Raw genomic sequence first — 16194 nt, forward strand, 5'->3', positions numbered from 1 at the left:
CGCTGAAATGTATTCAGTGCCCTACACTTCAGTATACCCCCAAAGCACACAGACAAGACAGCTTAGGGCAAGCTGCTCTCTTAACATAAGCACATTAGATGAGGCACCAGCAGCCTCCCTCTGCTAGACAGCAAGTATTTTTACTCAAAGCCAAGTATCTATCACGGTGTCAGGCTGATGGGGCAGTGGGGGCACAGCCTGTATCCCTGTGCACACCTGACTCGCCCACGCTGTGCGCCACAACTGCACAACACGTCCCTGGCCGGCCCAGAGGGAAACTTGGGCATTCAGCACTTGAGTCATTCTGCTCTCTCAGGAGCTACAAGCTCCAGCTGCAGCACATTTCATCCCAGCCCTGGGCACCCTTTAGTAACCAAGAAGTTACAAGTTCCCCCAGTACCATGTCCCCACAGCGCAGGAACTCTTGTGGCCTGCTTTCAATAAAACTTGTGATTACCTTGTGAGATCTGCTCATACCAAATTGGCCTATGACTTAGCAATAGATTTAAAGTTTCCTGGGAGATGAGAAAAGCACCGAAAAATCTATAGCAGAATTACATACAGCTATTTAATTGTCATCAGAAACCATGCTCAAAAAACCTCAAAGAACCCAACCCCCCAAGCAAACAACCCACAAAAACCCAGAGAACAACCAAAAAGCCCTACAATTTGGTCTTCATGTCCAGAGAACTGATTGTACCTACACTTCCTTCAATCACTCACAGTGCACTTATCAGGCTGATACCCAGTGCCTGGTACATTAAGAAAGGCTTAAAAAACAACAAATCAAAACAAAATCCCAAAGCAAACCCATACACCACCACCCCCTCCAAATAAAAATATCTGTTCCTTGTTCACAGTCCCACCAAAAAGTATATTTTTTCTCTTCATCTCATGACAGTAGAAGATCTGACAATTTTGATTAATGCAAGCCAATGAGGTATCTACTGAGGAAACTGCAAATAATTTTCTCATCATAAACTAGATATTTAAGACCGTATATATATTGAAAATTAACACAACAGCTCAAGTTTCATGGATGCATACAATACACATTGAGCTGAAGTCACCACAAACCCACCAAGGCCAATACTGGAGTCAGTGGAAAGACTGATTCTGGGCAAGAGACTCCACGTTCATTCTAATCACTATAAAAGACTCCACTTGAAAGTTCTTACAGCACAGATTTAGACCGTCTTTTCCTAAGCTTTTCTCTGTTACATCATCATCTTTGTTCTCTCATTACAAACTTTCTAATTGTGTACACACACACTGCTCTCACAGGACACAGTACTACAGATTTGTGTGCATAATACTGTAAGAACATGAACTAAAAGGCTCAGCTGCCACGGCACACAATGTTTTCTTGGCACTTGGACACACTCTTTTGATGTGTTTTGAGAGTAAACAACAAAACGGGACAATTTTACATCAAAAATTTCATTCTGCTGTTGCTTTCAGAGCAGCTAAAGTTTTTGCCAACCCCTCTGAGTGCAGCACACATAAATAATTGGACTACCACAGTCAGCAACACTTGCTTTCTGTACAGCAGTCCCCCCTCAGTCAAGCATTATGGCTGGATTACACTGGTAAAAGAATCTGAACTCCAGTATTTGTTTATAGTGGTCATGGCAGGGATCCAAATGCATTCATGTTAATTTACAACACATTTAGGTAAACGATCTGCTTTTGAAGACAGCCAATTCTGCAAAGCCCTGTTGGAGAACTAAATCTGTTTCTTATTTCCTTTGCCCACCCCCTACCTTTTTTAAGTACACTTTGTGGTTGTGAAAGATAATGAAGATGGTGGCTAGATATGGAAGCAGTTTATTCATATGACATGCAAAGCATAGGTGGACAGTCTCCATGCAAATTGTACACAGTTCTTTGTGCTACTTTGGTAACAATTCAGAAATAACTTTATGCAGCAAATTAACATATAATAATCCCATTTGCAGACATACTTATCACCAGGGATCTCAAGAACAAGTAATTTCCCCTTTACCTCTCTTTCATGATGGCCAAGACCCTCCTTGGGGTTTCTGAGATTGAGGACATGCACCTCTTGGGGCAGGCTCGTCGTGCCCCGGCTCGCACAGCCAGACAAGACTGTAAAGCTTTCCAATAAGGCATGGACTGGGTGCGAATTGTTAACAGGCGATAAGACACATTCCCTCTGAGGCACAGGACCTGCAGAGAAACACACAGACACACATCACTGGGAGAAAAAAAGGCAATACATCATTTATCCTTGTCAAATAATGATCACCCTTTTGTTCAGAAAATCCACAGGAACACGAGAAGAATCTTTGTGTTTATTCTCCACAAAATTAAGAGTTTTATTTCCAGTTGTCCTTCTTAGTTATCCTGAATATGCTAACTCATTGGTTTGTTTCTCTCCTGAAGTCTAAATTTTCAAGTATGAATTCCAAAACTGAACATTTTTTTTTTTTTACCAGAGAGGAAAACAAAGAGAAGAAAAAAAAAAAAAGTAAAAAAGAAACCATTAAAAAAAAAGAAAAAAAGCAAACAAAACAACCAAAAAAACCTCAACCAAAACCAACCACCAACCCCCAAAACCTCCTCCCCAAAAACACAACCCCCCACACCAGTGATAGTGGTCAGGGAAATTGGTTCATCTTAGATGTTTATGTCAAACACTTATCTGCAAACGCTGTAAATGAAATCATGTGTATATAACAATGAAAAGTTAATATCTACCAGAAAGGTAATTACATCAGGAAGGATTTGGGCGAGTTGGATTTGCTGCTTTTGAAGCAGTGCTGATTTATGATGAACATCATTCAAATACATTGTACAAAACAGCAGGCATCTGTCACATGATAAAATGAAATGTTTGTTTACTGAGTCTATTTTGTGTCTGACAGCAATTATCTGCACTGATAACAGTTATCTAGTCCAAAACAGAGTGTACGCCCTTTCAAATAATCACCACAGCATGATGTAGTGCCATACTCATATATAGTATGTGAGACCGTGTGATGTGATAGAGCAAGAGCACAAAAGCTGAAGCATACAGAGCAGTTTACATTTAAACTATATCCCAGGAAACTAAATCAAGACAAATATTTATGAAAACCAGCCCTGCTTTTCCAAAACGGCTCAAGCCCATCCCTAACAGCAACAGATACATGTACGTTTTTGATGCAGAAGGTCACAGGAGAATGTTATTGATTTAGCCCCTAATTTGCACCGAAGTCACTCAGATGAGAATTAAGACCCACATGAACCAGTCATTTCAGAGGCTGCCAGGCATAAAAGAGAAATACAAGGTAGAAGCATAGGTTTTTGTTCCAGATCATGCACATCTGTAATTGAAGTAAAACGCTTCCTTTGAAAGAAGTTCAAAATAAAGAAAATCCTCAACTGATTAAATGGAAGAGCTCTATCTGGTTTTTTGAAGTCTAAAGCCAGCTATTGTAGCACTAGAAATCATCTGACACTAGGGTACATTTATGTTTAATTATATTAGCACTGACCTGCACTTTGCTCGTTAAAACCATGGTTCTTCCAAAATACAGTTTGCAGTTGGCCATTTAGTTAGAAGTCAGAGTCTGTCTTAAACCAGACTATCTGGAAAAAGCAAAGCCCTTGAGCACAGGGAGATTTCTGCAGTGCCTTGGGCCACAAAGGGGCTGTTCCTAGTGCATAGTGCATATCCTATGAGCTCCCACAGAGCAGGAATATTTGTAAAGGCAATGCTCAAGGCATAAATTACGCATGCCTGCGCTTGGGGTACAGAGGAAAAACAAACTTTCTTCTCCCTAAATGAGGAGCTTGGCAGTAGCACTGATCACCAGCTTGGAGGACTTGAGGTTTTCTGGTTTTTATTTAACTTATTTTAAAGAATACACATACAAAATGTAACAGGTCCAAGCAATGATACTCAGTTAAAAAAATCCCTTAAAAAGTTGCCCTTTGTAATGGATGAAGAAGTATTTAAATTTGTAACAATAACACAACCAGTACAGAAGACCACATTTTCCTGATGTACAAGAGCAGATCAGAGAACCTACTGATCAGTTAGCCCAGGCACTGATGTCTAAGTCCTACAGCTCACCATGTTACACAAGTGCACAAAACCCATCAGTAAACTCCACAAGAATTTCTTGGGTTAGGAAGGAAAAGAACACTTGCTCATTGAATTGTTTCTTGCTGGCCAGAACGGAGTTAATGGTTAAGATATTTCAGTCATAACACACACTCACACACAAGGAGCAAGGTGCAAGACTGAACAAAACTAGAAATGGAGTTGCTGACAAAACGTGCACTTGACTTAGAAAAGGTTCAGGAGAAAGATCAAATATCTCTCTTGTGATTTCCTTGTGAACACCCATTCCCCTGCAAGACATCTACCAATCCTCCCCTCCAGCCTTCATCTGATATTTACTCTGAACAAATTTAATACATTAGAATAAAAGACATCTGGATTTTTTCCTCACATCCTACAAGGGGAAGATGATTGTGCCTGTTTAGTTCAGGCTGTAACTGCCTGCTTTGCTGGCACCTCAAATGCACATTAAGAAATCCCTCTGCTCTACTCAACATGCAAGATGGAAACTGTCCCAGAGGGAGCAGAAGTTGACATCCTGAACAACTGTGTGCAGCTGAACTTATCTGCACACGGACGGGCAGAACAAGGCATGCCTGCCTTGCCTGCACTCCACCCTGGCTGGACCACAGCCAGATCTCTGGCAGAAATCCTGTCACCCTGCAGGCAGTGAGTACACGTGCTGTGCCAGTCCTGAGCAGGGCTTACTGGTGTAGGTCCACTCTTAGAGCACGGCAGCTGCACAGCATCTGCCTGCACACCCCAGCAGCCTGGGGCATGTCCCCTCTGTCAGCTCTCTTTGGAGAGAAGGGGTGCACAGAGCTGCTCTAAGTCACTCCAAGAAACCAATGTTTTGGGGGAACTACCGTCCTTTGATAGAACTGTTTTCAGACCAGCCTTACAAGAGAAAGGGATATAGTCTGGGAAATGTGAACCAGTGACTGGGGAATCTGGAGGATGCTCCGCTGCAATCACACCACACGTGCTGTGAGACTGCCCTTGTGCAAGGCATCTTGTGGGGGTGAATAACTGACAGGTCACTCCAGCTGTCGCATTTTTGCCAAGGTTCACATAAGTGCCTGAGTAGGCCCTGGGCCCATCCCGCCCTTCCCAGCACCTCCAGATTCTCACAATCACCATTTCTCTTACATGGCAATATCAAACCGCAGTCGTCACACAACGATATTTGCATAGCCACCCAACCACTAACCTGGCTGCAGTGTTGTGCCCACATACACTGGCATGCCTGGAGGTAGCGCCAAGTGAAAGGAAAATTTATTTCTAGATCACAAAGTCCAGCAAATACTCAACCTGCAAATGGCACAAGGCAGCTCCTTCTGCCATTTCCTCCGCATTTATGCTGTACTTTAGTATATTCTTACGCTGTGTGCACCACAGCAACGCTGGAGCTATTTCTCAACATTTCTTTCCAACCCTTCCTACTGCACCTGCAGATCCTCCCCACTCAAAGGCAGATGCTGCTACAAGGCAGTGTCACTCCACTGGGAACTGCAAGAGCTCTCCTCTATCCAAATTAGCAACTTTTGGCTCCCTCACAGACCCTCCATCTTCCTTTCTTCCACTTTTCTCTGACTAGAAAGCCAGCTACTTCCTCTATGTAGTTTAAATCCTACAAAATGCGTATTTATGACTCTGAAAAAAACAAAACCCCAAACTCCTCCCTAGAATACTACTAATCTGATTGTTTATCGTCTCCACACCACCTACATAAGCAACATTTGAAAGCTAATCTGAAACCACAGTCTCATCCTACCTGGACTTTACTGTTGCTCTGTCCTCCACAAACATCAGGATAAGGCTTTGCCAGCCTCCCACTCCAGCCTCACACTCTACTCCTGCCAACCTCACCTGCATCAGCAACACAAATATTCTGCCAAAAATTCATTATTATCAATGTCCAATTAACACATTAAGATTGCCTTATCCACTCTAAGTATGCATAGATATTCTCCTGTGTCTCCATTCCCATAAAAGCACTTAAAAGGTCAAAGACATCTCCCAGTTTATCCATCTCCCACGTGCAGTCACAAGCCTTTAGTGCCTTCTCTGCTGAGAATCTAAGTGCACACACAGCCATCCCTGGGCTTCTGTTTAACTTTGGAGCATGTAATCACTTAATCTTGTTAGCAAATCCTGGCTCCTACCCCAATAAAATTTTAGTTGCTTAATGACTTTAGAGGATGGAAAGCACGTCAGGCAGTTCTATAAGAACCAATTATTAGGTACATATTTTACAATATGATGTTTATTGTAAATGTTTAGTGAATTCACAATTCTAGAGAATTGTTGAATATTGAATTATTTTTCACTTCCAATTAATATTTTAAAGGAAATCAGTGCAGATGCAACCTTGTTGATACTGTGTAGCTGTGTCCATCTGGAACTTATTCAACACAACTTCAACATTCTTGTTTCCCATATCATCCATGCTGTTAAGGAGCAACATGTGTTCAGCTGTAAGAAGGTAGCAGAAATAAGAGTAAGACTAAGGGGGATAACACAACAACCCAAGACAAACTCATAACTGTGATTTTATTAAAATATTAAAGGTAATATACTTTCTGTTGTATTTCCACAGTGATTTCAGGAGTGTTGTCAGCAGAAAAGTGCAAGCAGCTCCTGCAAATTGCATGAATCTGTGCTGGGGGTTCCACAGCACATTAGCATGGTTCCCATATGCCATAGCAAGGGGTACAAGCCATACCAAAGGGACAGAACACTCCTCAGAAGAAAGACAGATTTATTGTAATTGATTTATGAATGAGGGAATAACACTAATCTAGTCATTATATATTAAAAAAAAAATAGAATTCAAACTTGAGGAATGCAAGGGATCTTATGCTGTTGGGCACAAAGTAATATAAATTACTGCAGATCCTGCTAGAATTCATCACTTTATGCTGAAAGGCACATTAAGATGTGGAGCAGGCTAACTAAAGCAGAGATTTCAGTGTGCCCAAATGACAGACTTTCACTAAACTTCTTTTAGAGAAGGTTAATTTAAGGGCATTCTCTTAAATCTCCTAGTAACAATGATGGCTGAAACAAACCTACTCTTGAATGACAACAGGGAGGAGTAATAATTTTCTCTCAAACTAAAAAACTTCACAAAGCACTTGAGCAAGACTCAGCAATAACTTCTTCCTATGATTTTCACCACTCATTTCTAAAAATACAGGCACATGGGCAAAGGGCCACACTGTTCTACATGGACCAATTGTTACCACCTACACAACCTTCTTCTCATAAAGGGTTTCTCACTGAGGGAAGCATTTATACCGAAAAAATATATGGAAGAGCTGAGGCAAATAAGAATTTACAGAGAGAAGTGACACCTATCACTCCTAGAAAAAATGTTAGTCATACCATTCAGTATGGGTGGCGCTTCCAACAGTAAATACTAAATTCTTTCCTGCATAACCCTTCACACAAGACCATCTCAAAAGCCAAATTCCTAGTAATTTAAAAGTAGAGGATTATGGACAACCTCCACTATTAATATAAACAGCAGCTTTTAGTAGAGATGACCATGAAAAAAACCAGTTTCACACTCCTAAGCAAGCACTTGAGCAAGACATCAATGCTCAGGACCAGTTCAGTCTGGCAAGCAGCCTTGAGAGATGGAAAAGACAAGATTAGATTGTAGGAAATATTATACGGCTTTGTGTGGAGGGACAACAGTAGAGAGGAAACCTCAGTGTTTCTGCTCATAAATAGGAGAAGCACCTCCATGATGATCAGCAACCACAAGGAGCTGGGCTGTCCAAGACTACTCCTGGATTACATGATTTTCCTCTCTGAATAAGTGTAACTGCCATAAAAAAAGATGCAGGGTAGAGAATATCAGACCTTCATACTGGCTAGGAGGAAGACTAAAGAAAATGACTGTCTAAAGCATTTTATATTTGTATAAATCTACACATTCCCTTCAGATCCTTAATTTTCAGGGAGTTCTTTTATTGTCACATCTAGTGCATATTTCTTATGGTGGAGCTACTTTTGACTGAATTACCACTGGGGCAAGGGTGAGGTTTAAAATTGCAGGGAGAAGGTTCACCAACATAGAATAATTTTAGCTATTTTGAAAAAACAAGCCAATCCAACCAACCAAAACACCCAAGATATCAGACTCCACAGATACCTACTTGAATTGAATGAGCTATAAAACTTCTACTGAGAAAAAAAAAAAATAACCTGAGGAAATATCCAGTACAGGTGGCAAGATTTGGTTGTAGAAGGAGTTAAAACATACAAGCTGTACTAACTAAAAACATGCTTTTAAAAAAACTCAGCAGAGGCTTCCCATTCCAGTGGACCAAGCTTACTAACCTCCAGCAACTCCATGACACCATCCCTGCACCCTTCCCCTTTCTTCAAGGAAGGAAAAAAAATTCTCTGGAATTACACATTAACCTACATTCTTCACCTTTACACTGACATCTGGTGCTAACCTCCATGCAATTAGACCCTTGCTCCATGTGCTGTCTATCTCCAACCATTATCCCCAAATTAATTCCCATTCCAGTATTATCAACTCTGCCCAGACTTATTCTATGTATGGACCAAACTATTCAGATGTTTCAACATATTAGATTACACTTAATCTACCATGTCTTTTGATCCTCTATTTTCTGCAGTTTTTCTAGACATTTGTGTTATACACAAATAGTAAAATCAATCTAACATCATCTGCCTGCCCACTGGGAATCATTCAGATTACATGCCCCATACCTTTTTAGGTTGCTGTTATGCTTGGTACAAACTCCTGATGCTGGCTTCCCCTTCTAAGCAAAATAATTTTTTATGCCTCTCTGGTGGATGTGTTGCAAAACATCCACTCCCATGGCTCCCAGCCACTAGTAAAAGCACAAGGTCCATCTCTGTTTAGCAGAGATGATTTAATTTCAAGTGTTACCTGCATGGAACTCAGTTTTTCCCATGTAGGAAAAAATTCAAATTACATTTTTAACGCAAAAATGCCTTCTTTCACTTTTTGAAAAATAAGCTTCTATTGATCTTTTGTCCATATCAGGACATAAAACTGATTAAAATTTAATTGGAAAGGTTAACTATCAAATAAAACTCAACTGCAGTAGTAATATACTGCTACTTAATAATTATGAATTAAACCTGAACTAACCATTTAATGAAAAATTGCAAATTATAGTCATGCTCATTTGTTATACGGCAAAACTCTATTTCAATACCTAAGCAAGCAAAGCAAAGACAGGCAAGGTCAATCAGTTAAGTATCTCATTTAACAAAAGAAACTCCAGGTGTCTTGTTTATACACATATTGAGCTAATTAAACAGAAAAGGCAATGAATGAAAAACCTGTTTGGTTTAACATCCGCTGACCACAATCTCAAGACATTGCTACCCATGAGGGATAATCTTAGAAAACAAACATCTGCACCTGGAAAACAAAGAAGTCTTTCAAAAGCAGATGTACTCTACCACAGAGCTACATTTTATGTAACCTCTGCTGTACTTCTTTCTGACCAAAAGTACTGTCAGAGCCCTACCTTCTCTTGAGACTTGCAGCAAACCACCACTTGCAGGAACTCCTCTCCAGTATTTTTCCACGCCTGAATGTGCAAACTCATCCACATATGCTCTTACTGTCTCTTCCGATTCCTTCTCCCAAGCTAGCACTTGGAAAACATTTCCACTAACATAAGAGCATCTTTTTCAAACTCATGAAGAGAACAGCATGTATGCATTGACTTTCATTTAAAACCACATCCAGAAAGCACGTTTTCTGGTTTCCATGTCAAAGAACTGAAAACAAAGTGGCCCACCAATGTTTCAAAAAAGGTTGTTGACTTCTTCCCTTTGTTATCCTCAAGCAGTACAAAAAAAACCCCCAAATTTCAAGCAATTAGTCTAAAAATCAAATCCTCTTGCACAAATCCTCTGTCCCATGAAGCAGCCATTCCTTTTTAAACAGTGGTCAATGTTAGACTGACAGCTTCCCTACCCTCCAGGCATGGCTGTATTTCAGAAATGCCTGACTCAAATCACAAAATTTTATCAAGATTGTAAAAAATACAAGATTATTTCAGATAACAAGCAGTACCTAAAATGCAAAGAAACATTGTGCCTTAACAGAAAAAGCAAATTTAGCATTCAGTTTTAATTATTGTTAATGGATGAAGTTGTCTTCAGCAAAGTGATTGTGCAAAGAGGAAGAAATTAACAAACACAAACTATTTCTAACATTCCTTGTTCATTATTCCCAAAAACATTCAAACTTCATGTTGTAAAAGTCTATTTTCCCTAGAGGTAGCCCATAAATTGTCTCAGATTGACCCCTCTTTACTATAGAAAGATAGGAAATTGCATGGAAACAATGAATGGAAGTGCACTTTTTATCAGAAAACAACAGGAAGCATTCTGCTTGGTTTACATGAGAGCTCTGTATTGGGGCCAAAAGGGGGGGAAAAACTAGAAAAAAAATTTAATGCCTACTTAGAGCAAAAAACCCTAAGACACGTTTCAAAACCAGTGTATTTTTAATAAATCAGTATTGGAACTCATCAAACCATCCTACCCACACCACTGATTTTACTAAAATTGGGTAAATTAAAGATGACAGAGAAGGAAATCCCAGATGTCATAAAATCAGTTTCAGAAGGCAAAGAGAGAGAACCATACTTACTTTCATGATCAACCATACAAGAATTCATCAAAGACCATGCAAAAAAACCCACACATGTAAACTTCAGCAATCTGTGTGCTTATCTAAGGAAACGAGTCTTCTGAGTCTCTCTCAGCAAAAATATCTATTTAAATTGCAAATATATACTTCAGCCCTTCACACACTCACGGGTATTCCTAAGAGTGCTGATACAAGTTCTAATTACTTTCAAACCAACACAGGAAGTGTTGGAATCCCATCCCAGGCAGTGTCAATAGTATAGATGAAGGTACCAATATACAGTAACAGTAAGACTATGGAATGCATACACTACAATGGGGGGGGCAAGGGCAAGATTTTTGGGATAGGTGGATTGTGTTGTTTGTTTTTCTTTTTTTTTTTTCTCCCCATTCTTTCTTAATCATAATGATTAAAAAGATCTCATGACAGTTTTTCAGAATTGCAAGTAGCTATCACATGCTTGATCCCTACTGACCTTCATTTAGACCTACATATGCACCCATCTTTTGCCCAAAAATACACAGTGTTATAGCGGTTGTCCAAGGGGGACTACCATACAATGAAAAGAGTTTATTTCTTATCTGGTGAGACTAGTGGGTGCAATCCCAATGAGATCCGGAGAGATTTAGAGGTGTCTTGTGTTTACTGGTTCAGGGGGCATCCCAACCATGGAGCTGATAGCTACTCTTGCAATTTAGAAAATTTTCCAACTGCTTTTACTGAATCTATTTGACACTTCAAAAACATTCCTAAACAATTACAGTATCACACAGTTCTACAAACCATAAACAGATTTTAATTCATAACATTAGCATTATTTTTGATAGGTTATACAAGCTTCAAAGTAAAAGCATAGCCAAAGTTTTCCTTTTATTTAATTTCTTTTATCTGGCCCAAGCTGCTTCCTTTTCTTCACATAGACACACTGAAATTACAGGAGTTCTGTTTGTATCCTTTTTTTTTTTTACCACTTCTATGAGATCCTTTCCTTCTTGATAGTTGGTTTTCTTTCCAATCCAACCCATATTATTCCATTCAACCATTCCTACCTAGTCCCCTAAGCTTCATCAACACTTGGCATTCACTACACCTGCATACACAGGGCTCTTCTTTCAATAAGATGTCTTGCTTTTATCTGTCAATTCAATTTTCAGCAAGTCGTATTTTGGTCTTCAGAGAGGGAACAATGAATTCTCAATGCTGGTGCATATGGATGCATGTACATCTGGAGAGTTAGAGAGGTGATTTCCTTTCCAAAATATCTTTTTGACAGCCACAGAAATGCAGAGTACCAGATGGCACAGCTGTCGGCTCAACAGCAACTTCCTGCAATCATCTTCTGCTTTAACTTTGTCACTGGGCCCGAGACTGCATGGGAGCCTTGCCATTTGTGACTGGCCCATTAGAAGAACAGGCTAGCAGTCACTGCCTCTAATCTTTAGCCAGTACTGAATTCAGCTTGTGGATTCTGCTTGCAACACCAGCCACTCAGTGAAAAGCATCTGGAGAGAGCTTTTTGGTTTGAGGTTTGGTTTTTCTTCCCCTTAGTTCTGCCTGTCAGAAACTGACATATAGGTGCCTCACTCCAGCATGAAACTTAATAAAGCTCCCCCTTCCTAATCTCAGTTTGCACGTCAGAAACATCACTCCATACTAAAAAAGGGAACATCTGCTCAGTGCTGTGTGTCAGGGAGATCTGATAAACACCGCTGCTGGACGCAGTGTTGGAATGAGAGCAGCAGCATTGAAACACGTGATCCGCATGCCACCAGCCAGGCCAGGACCTTCTGGGGCTGCTTTTCTCAGCTCCTCTGCTACAAAGGGATTGAAAACCCTCATCAGTGGACAGGACCCTTCAGAAACTAAAGAAACGTGGCTTTGTTACTCAGGCTTTCAGCTACAGCAGTTGGCAACTGCTTGCCTCAGTCCCATCAAATGGAGTGGGGATCTCAGAAGCAGCAAAAGCAAAAGGGAAGGAGAAAAACTTGGGGAAAGATAGCTCCATAACTGAAAGCATGCCAGCTTTTTCCTAATTAAAAATAACAAGATTAGAAGTTCAATTGAAGGCTGAATTCCTACAACTGACCTTTTAAGGATGAGTTCACTATCACTAAATGTCTCATTGAACAAACCTCAAAAACAGATCCTTATCAAGTGCTCCACAAAACACTCTAAAGCTTCATTCTTGTCTAGAAAAATACAAAAAGATACTTAAAAAATAAACAAAGAAAAAAAATGCAAAAACTACTGTACTGTTCCACAGCCCCCACTCAGCCAACTGTTCTTGCCCTCTGCTATAGAATCAGCAAGGAAATCAATCCTGGAATATGCCCTACTACAGGTTTTCTCTTCAGACTTCTGAATATTTATTATCTAGTTTGGCTTTAACTAGGGGAAGACTGTGCTCAAAAATTTTCAAGGTTCTAAAGAGGACCAGGAAACACCATGCTGGCCCCAGTGCTGAGAAATGCTCCAAGCCAAAGCAGTTGTGGGCACTGTGACTTCATGCCTGGATATTATTTGCAGCTTGCTCAGAAGCACCAGCCCAGCTGCAGGACAGGCCCCCAGGCCCCAGTGGCTGTTTGGCAGGTGACAAATGCTGTGCCTGGCACCCAGGGCATGGCTCTCAGCTTCATGTAGACAGAGGGACACAGCATCAGGATGGAGATGGACACAAGTGAACAAGTCTGTGGGATGGCAGATTTGACAGAGCCATACGTACACAGCTATTTCCACCAGTAATGAAAAAATAATAAAGTCTAACATTGCAGGTTTATGAGATTGGATGAATCATCCAACATCTAACCACAGCCAAACCCAGGGTGCCTCATTCTCCCCACCTTTCTCCTTCCCACCAACACTTTCCAGCTATCTTATGCCTCTTTTGATTCTGATCGGCCCTGCCTTCCCCAGGAGCTGATTCAACTCACTAACATGACAGGAAAGTAACCCAGCAATAAAGAGACTAGGCAGGTTTCTGTTGGCCTTTAGTACATTTAAGAGCAGGAAGGAAGGTCTGGGGAGCACCTAAACTGGCTGTCATCAAGGGCACTGGAATAACCTGCACTCCTGTCCCTACTATAGGCAGTAGGGAGCCTTCAGATTTGATTGTGCTCGTGAAACCTCACCGACTGAACGTGAAAAGACCTTCCTAGAAAGAGATAATCCTGTTTAGAAAATGTGCTGACTGCACAGATGTGGTTTATTTTAGTCCATTATAAGCACAATAGTGACACAAACTACCACTTTCAAAAGCTCCTCATGCATTTTCACTTTGAATAAATATTTCCATGGTGGAGAACACAAACAGTCACAGCTTAACAACTGCTCTGATTATCAAAAAGAGTTCATGCAATACCTTTCTATGTTCTATGTATGTACATATATGTCTACGTGTAAATATCTATGTATATACATACATGCTCTCCATAGTTATCTAGATGTTGACAAAACATTCAGTGGAACTGGGATCAATCACACTTTAGTCATATAAAGGTATTTGTTTCACTTTTGAAGAGCATGCAAGAGACTGTTGTTTTTTAACGTAAAAGCTTTTCCTGAAGCAATTTCATTTAATTTCCTCAGCACTACTAAGCTCACCATTTACAATGACAGGACGTTGCAGTCTTGACACACGGTATCTTAAAATTGCTTTCCTAATCACTGTTCCTATTAGCCCACTCTTAACACCTCATATGGAATGCAAAACTAGAGCTATCCCCTTTTTAAGTGGTAAGCACATTGCACTTCTGCACTCCCCTTGCCTTGTCATCTCCACTTCCTGTGTTAAACTCCTGGAAACTGCATTTACAGCAGCACTGAGAAGAACCACCTCAGATGTAGCAGTATTAGACCTGATGTGGGAGAAGTCTAAACTGGTTTAATAATTTATTAAGTGCAGACAATGTCACTTCAATTCATTTACATATTTAGGGCCTCATGGCACAGTCCTTTGGATACCATAAAGTTAATTACTGTTGTTGAATTATTATAATGCTTTTTATTCAGACAATCATTTTTCAAGGAGACTGAAGGAACCATGCAATACTTTTACCAGCTCAGCTCTCAGTCCAAGTTAGACTTGCCTCTAGCTTTCAGGGTGAGGTAGAAGGGTGAGGGTAGAAATGCTATTAAAAAAAAAAAAAAAAAAAAAGCTAAAAAAGAGGATTAAAAAGTTTGTTTACTGTTCTGATTAAACAGTTCGTGAGTAAAACCTATCTGGCTTACAGATTCTCATAATCTCAGGTTACTGCTATAGCATCTTGTTACGGGACAAGCTGTCCAATAACAAGATGGTACAGATTTAAAAACTGCTGCAGACAACTTCTCTATGCATTCACTTTGCATGATCACTCTTCTAGTTGAAGAGCTGAAATAACTTACCACACAGAGTCTCTCACCTACCAAACTAATGAAGCAGGGTAATTAGCTAAAACATCACAGTATGTCCAGGGAGAAATTTACAAATATGTAGGTCAATATTAAAACAAAAACAAACAAACAAAAAACAAAACAAAACAAAACAAAAACCAAACACAAACACCACACAAAAAAATAATAAAAAAAAAAACCCCACACACAACCAAACTGCTAATGACCTGAAAACTACGATCTGAAATGTCAAATCCCTTCCTTTAAAAGCAGTGGTATTGTCATTCTAACACAGCAATGTCACACCTGCACCTACACAACACATGGTCATAGGTCCGGGACTTCCAAACACCTGTAAACTACCCAAGATCAGCAGCAGCAGCTTTAATCAAGCCCACAGATCCCACAAAGTCCTAAACAAACAACCAAACTCCTGTTATTCTGTCCAGAAGGTGCTTCCAGGCAGAAAAAGAACACATGATGCAAAAGAGCAGACTAAGTCAAGAGACCATCTACGCTTACAGACTGAATACTAAACACAGATGAAAGCCAAAGTGTTCAAAAGTAGATCAGAGTAGGATTAAAGCATCTTGTGTGTGCATGCATTTCAATGTCAGCATCCATTCTACCCAACTAACTGTTGGGGTCATGCCAAAACAACCACCTGCTGCCAGATACCTGTCAAAGACACCAGCCTCTCCAGTACACAGAGGTGAGCAATCACATCTATCTTATACAGAGCTGGGGACCAGGAAGTCTGAATCATCAGCACAGAATTTGGGTGACCAAAAAGGAATCCAAATCCTTCCCCATGACTGGGTTTTCTTGTGCATGATGACTTGATATGCCGTTTGTTGCCTCAAAGGAGAAGAAAGTTTTCTACAGGAGCAAAAGCATCTCTGACTCACACCAACTCTGAAAACATCTAATCATAAACAGATAAATCTATGGGTTTTAACCACAAAAAAGCTTATTAAATAAATAAAAATCTTCTCATCAGTATTGTCCACAGGTTTGTTTGCTGGGCACAGTATCTGTCCATATCAAGTGCATGTTTTCTCTCATCTTT

At 40.2% G+C, this 16194-nt stretch overlaps 1 protein-coding gene across 2 annotated transcripts in view; it reads right to left on the minus strand.

The window, feature by feature from the left end:
- TGFBR3 (transforming growth factor beta receptor 3) overlaps positions 1–16194 on the minus strand; it is a 112124-nt gene that overhangs the window by 64407 nt on the left and 31523 nt on the right. For both annotated transcript variants that reach the window (XM_066325197.1, XM_066325196.1), the window contains exon 3: positions 2006–2190. In XM_066325197.1, the coding sequence (XP_066181294.1) occupies positions 2006–2190 (185 nt within the window). The remainder of the gene's footprint in view (positions 1–2005; positions 2191–16194) is intronic.

Source organism: Sylvia atricapilla, chromosome 9 (genome assembly GCF_009819655.1).
Source record: "Sylvia atricapilla isolate bSylAtr1 chromosome 9, bSylAtr1.pri, whole genome shotgun sequence".
In the NCBI taxonomy this organism is placed as follows: domain Eukaryota; kingdom Metazoa; phylum Chordata; class Aves; order Passeriformes; family Sylviidae; genus Sylvia; species Sylvia atricapilla.